Genomic DNA, 5,517 nt, shown 5'->3' on the forward strand with positions numbered 1-5,517 from the left:
AGGGCTGAAATTAAATTGTATATTTTGACAATAGTAAAAATAGAATTTCATAATTTTAATATCTATATTTTTATAATTTTTAAAGGATTAGATTAATTTTTTTATCATTTTTAGGGAGTGTCAAAGTACAATTTTACTTTTCTAATTTAAATTTTTATGAATTTTAAAAGAGTTTAAATAGAAAATTTTTTATTTTAGAGGGCCGGGTGACCTGCTAGGCCTGTTTAGTAAATTAATTTCATTAAGCCTTATGATAGGTAAAGTAGATAAGAAAACATTCTAAATTTGTGAAAGATAAAGATAGGCAAAAATGATGAAGAATTATCGTGTAAACAAAAATGGAGAAATCCATGATGAGATTGTTATGAGATTCCAAGCAAAAAAATATCAAGACAAATTCTGTAAACTAAGTGTTAATCCCACATTAAATAAGGAAGTGAAGGTCCTTGGACTTATATACAATGATTGTACAAGCATGCTTATAACACTTCCATACATTAATAAAAATTATATTTGTTTTAATTAAATATTAACTAATAAACTCAAATAAAATTTTAGTATACTTGGTTATAAAAAAATTGTTTTCTTTTTATAATAGTTTATATCATATAGTCGTAATTATTTCTTCATTTTAAAAAATAAAATGTTTGTACACTCAATTTTATAGTTGTGAAAGTTTAGCAGCTTAAAGACAAAGAATGTACAACTTGATATGATCAGTATTGGCTGGTAAAGACCAATAACAAAATTGAAACGGTGTGATACAAATACCTTCAATTTGGCTGTTCAGGATAGTCAACATCGACCGACCTCTTATCATATTATTATATCATATCGTATCACCGTGTAACATGTCTGAACTTGGATTGTCATTTCTTACTTGAGAGCACCCTGACCACAGGGTCATAATAACACCAAATTGACCATCATCTTCCAATTTTAAAACCTCATGCTATCTTAACTCCAACACACTACATGCAGTGGTATCCAGGTCTTTATTTATTCTACTTTGTATTTGGAGCTAAACAACACCTTTTTCCTATACCCTCTGAAGGTCATTTCAATCATGGTATAGTTTCCTCCTGAAGGAAATTTTCACTAGCATGCTTAGATAAATTTCTCATTTTATGAATACTTTGTTTCTTTTGCTTTGGATGCCAACAGGTTTTGGCTGGAAGCCATGGTGAGAAAGATGGGTTAAATGATGATGCGGTGCTTGATTACCGGGGGAACCCGGTGGACAAGTCGAAAACCGGTGGATGGCTTCCTGCAGGGCTCATCTTAGGTGCTTAAGATGAATTTCAATAGTTAGTGTGGTTTACCTATATATTATGTCATCTTTGCAAATATGAATGGAAACTTTGGTGCAGGATGTGAGCTCTCAGAGAGGATATGTGTGATGGGCATATCCATGAACTTAGTGCCATACTTGGTTGGAGATTTGCATATTTCAGCAGCAAAATCTGCAACCATGGTGACCAACTTCATGGGAACTCTCAACCTGCTTGGTCTCCTTGGAGGTTTCTTAGCTGATGCCAAGCTTAGTCGATACGTAACAGTTGCAATCTCTGCAGCAATAACTTCACTGGTGAGTTTTTCTCATAAATAAACACAGTTGTATCTTTATATTACATGAATGCAAATCAAGAACCATCACTAGACATATGTGTGTATATATATTTTCGAGACTTTTCCTTCCATAAGCTATAAATACAAGCTGAGATCATATATCATCTTGCACCAGGGAGTGATTTTACTAACAGTCGCTACAACAATTCCAAGCATGAGACCTCCTCCCTGCGATGACTATAGAAGACAGCATCATGAGTGCATCGAGGCAAACGGCCGGCAACTGGCTTTGCTGTATGTGGCACTATACACAATAGCACCTGGTTGTGGAGGAATAAAGTCTAATGTCTCTAGTTTCGGATCTGATCAGTTCGACGTGACGGATCCCAAGGAGGAGAATGCTATGATTTTCTTCATAAGTAGGTTCTACTTTGGCATCAGCATTGGATCTTTATTTGGCGTGATTGTACTGGTATATATACAAGACAATATAGGAAGAGGGTTGGGATATGGAATTTCAGCAGCAACAATGGTGATTGCACTAGCAGTTTTGCTTTGTGGAACACCCTGGTACAGGTTTAAAAGGCCTCAGGGAAGCCCTTTAACTATCTTATGGAGGGTTCTGTTTTTGGCACTGAAGAAGAGGAATCAGTCTTATCCTTCTCACCCCAGCCTTTTGAACGATTATGAAAACAGAAAGGTCCCCCACACAAAAAGATTCAAGTAAGTATGATTTCAAATAGTTTCACCCGTTTTCCCAGATTCTGAGCTTTCCCTTGAAAATTAACACAACTTCATTTCTCTGTGCATGTGTTGATTAGGTGCCTTGACAAAGCTGCAGTCTTGGATGACGATTGTGCTGCCAGCACCAACAAAAATAAACCATGCGTAGTATCAACCGTGACCCAAGTTGAGGAGGTGAAAATGGTTCTAAAACTACTCCCCATTTGGTCCACATGCATCCTCTTCTGGACAATCTACTCCCAAATGACTACTTTTACAATCCATCAAGCCACCGCCATGCACCGAACAGTAGGTTCCTTCGTGATCCCTGCAGGTTCTTTCTCTGCCTTTCTGGTTATCACCATCCTCCTCTTCACTTCCCTAAATGAGAAAGTGTTTGTTCCCTTGGCTCGAAAACTTACCCATAATGTCCAAGGAATCACATGCCTCCAAAGGATAGGGATAGGACTCATTTTGTCTATAGCTGCCATGGTGGGTGCTGCTGTTGTTGAGAAAGAAAGGAGGGAAAGGGCGATTCAGAAAGAAATCAAACTAAGTGCCTTTTGGCTATTCATTCAATTCTTCCTCGTAGGTAGCGGGGAAGCTTTTGCTTATGTTGGACAACTTGAGTTCTTTATTAGAGAGGCACCGGATCGAATGAAATCCATGAGCACAGGGCTTTTCCTGAGTACCATTTCAATGGGGTTCTTTGTGAGCAGTTTATTAGTGTATATTGTGGACCATGCGACCAAAAAGAGCTGGCTAAGGACCAATCTGAATAAAGGGAAGTTAAATAACTTTTACTGGTTACTTGCAGCATTGGGATTTATAAATTTATTGGTTTTTCTTATCCTTGCGTCAAGACATCAGTACAGGACGCATCTGCCTATTAAACCCGAGTCAAGAGAGGAGGAGCTTAAGAGCTTGAACAATGAAATGATAGAAGACGTGGAGAAGAAGGCAAGCATCCAATCATTGAAAAATATAGAGCCATAGAATTGGTTAGAAGATTGCATTAAATGTTCCATCATGTTTGTGTCATGGACAATTGTATGGTGGCATTCAATTATTCTTTCTTCTGCTCCATATGAGGTTGTCCAATTACGGAATTTTTATTTGTATTTCTTGTTAATTACTCCAACTCTAGATGTTGGACGTGATTTCCATTTCTTCTCATAGAAGTAAGCTATCGATGTATATTAAAGATAGAGAAATTTACAATGTATACCACGATGTGACTAAAAAATAAAATTATATAGTAAATTAATATAATTAATAAAGAAAATTTTGATTGAATTGTAAATTTTAAATATTGCAAATAATAGAGCTTATGTTATTTTTATTCCTATTCTTCTATATAAAATATATGAAATGGTAAAAATATTTTTAAAATAATATACTTTACTTTGTAAATGGTATTTTCATTATTACTCAATTGAATTGATGTCGGTTATCTTGTGACACTAAATTTAATAAAAAAATTAATATTAGTAGAGATATGCATGAGTGTCACATAATTTAGTATATGTGATAGTAATGTTTCTTTTTATCTTTTATTTTTGGTACTCAAGCTCATCAATATTGATACATCCTAATATTAGAAAGTGTGTTTAAAAATAATTTATGGAAAAAATTTGTGAGTTTGATTTGAGGAAATAGCTTAATGATTTACTTGTTAACTAAATATAAATAATGATTATTTGATACATTATTTGTGGAGTTTTTACATTCTACAAGTACGTTGAAGGTGTGATAAGTGTCACATTTATTTATATATATATATATTATTTTATTACACCATATAATTCACTTATCAAGTACTTAACCCACTTGTGGAGTATAAAAACTCCACAAATGATATATCAAATAATTTTCCGAAAGAAAATTTTTATTTTTTTGAAAATGACTATCTTTTAAAAAGAGTAAGTTAATTTTTGAAAAAAACAAACCTTATAACTAACATGATTTTTATGTTAAAATTATATTGAATTGACATGAATATTATTATATTCATAATAAATTTTATTTTAAGTTTGAAATCTTTAAAATATTATCCCAGATATTCTAACTTTTAATATTATTAAACATTTATATTTATGAAAAATTATTTGATACTATTGCTTACGAAGTTTTTAGACTCCATAAGCGAATTAAAGGTTTGACAAGTATATTATAAGGTATAGTAACAAAATAAAAATAATTAATCATATAAATAAATATGACACTTGTCACACTATCAACCAACTTGTAGAGTCTAAAAACTTCATGACGATGTATCAAATAAAACCATTTATTATATTTAAAATATATAATAAATTATAATTTATTATTTTAATAAAATTGTTTAATATTACAATTTTATTTTAACCTTAAGAATAATTTCAAATGATAATATTATTTTGTAGAAAATAATTTGTTTTAATATTATAATTATAATTATATAATTTATGTTATATCTCGAAAATCGGGTTAGAAGAAAATTGGGTTAGTGGACCTAGAGTTGTCACACTATATTTTTATTTATTTAAAAGTTCATAAAATTATTTCAAGATTGAGTTATTTATTTTAATGGTTAAGGGAAAATAATGAGAGAGTGTAATTGGTTTAGAGACTTCAGTTCAATTTCCTTCCCTTGCATAACTTTTATTTTTGGTATTTTTGCCTAAAAAACTTTAGGTGTCGTCCAAGCTTGTAAACCTAGGTATAAAACATATTTTTTTAAATTTTTGTTCATCCTATTTTCTCATTTTCCTCCCTTTTACTGCCCCTTCATCTTTGTGACACCTTATACCGGACTCAGTTATTGGATTTAAATATAAAATGCCACATTCTGTTGCCGAAACAACTTACTTTTCTATCTTTTTTTTTGAAAAGGAAACATAGTGGTAAAATTATTTTATAAAATTTTCGGCAGCATTTCTGCCGATTTTACATAAAACCCCTGCAAAATTTAGATTACACAAAATATCTATATTCAAATCGACCCCGTGTTTTCTTACTTCTTTAATAAAAAACCCTCTCTGTCTAGTAGGAGGTGCAGGCCGAGGTGCGATACTAGTAACTCTCTGTAACAAATCATCAACAATATGTAGTAATGGATCATCACCTTGAGCCGACTGTCTCTGTTCGAAAGTTTTTAGGGACTGATGAACACTAGTTCCCTCTTCACCATGTGTATTATGTCTATTTTCGTCTTCAATTTCTCGTTTCATACTATATCTCGAT

General features: G+C 32.3%; 1 protein-coding gene across 1 annotated transcript; it reads left to right on the forward strand.

Annotated features, from left to right (window-relative positions):
- The first annotated feature begins 859 nt into the window (after positions 1 to 859).
- LOC108471427 (protein NRT1/ PTR FAMILY 6.4-like) lies at positions 860 to 3,577 on the forward strand. Its single transcript, XM_053021121.1, has 5 exons — positions 860 to 1,069; positions 1,165 to 1,285; positions 1,371 to 1,588; positions 1,745 to 2,292; positions 2,391 to 3,577. The coding sequence occupies exons 1-5, from the start codon at positions 1,067 to 1,069 to the stop codon at positions 3,286 to 3,288; spliced, it is 1,788 nt and encodes a 595-aa protein (XP_052877081.1). The 5' UTR covers positions 860 to 1,066; the 3' UTR covers positions 3,289 to 3,577.
- Positions 3,578 to 5,517: the final 1,940 nt, after the last annotated feature.

This window comes from Gossypium arboreum, chromosome 11 (genome assembly GCF_025698485.1).
Source record: "Gossypium arboreum isolate Shixiya-1 chromosome 11, ASM2569848v2, whole genome shotgun sequence".
In the NCBI taxonomy this organism is placed as follows: Eukaryota; Viridiplantae; Streptophyta; class Magnoliopsida; order Malvales; family Malvaceae; genus Gossypium; species Gossypium arboreum.

Coding starts and splice junctions, on each gene's coding strand:
- LOC108471427 (XM_053021121.1), top strand. Junction 1,286..1,370: donor TCCTGCAGGGCTCATCTTAG/GTGCTTAAGATG, acceptor ACTTTGGTGCAG/GATGTGAGCTCTCAGAGAGG. Junction 1,589..1,744: donor CTGCAGCAATAACTTCACTG/GTGAGTTTTTCT, acceptor ATCTTGCACCAG/GGAGTGATTTTACTAACAGT.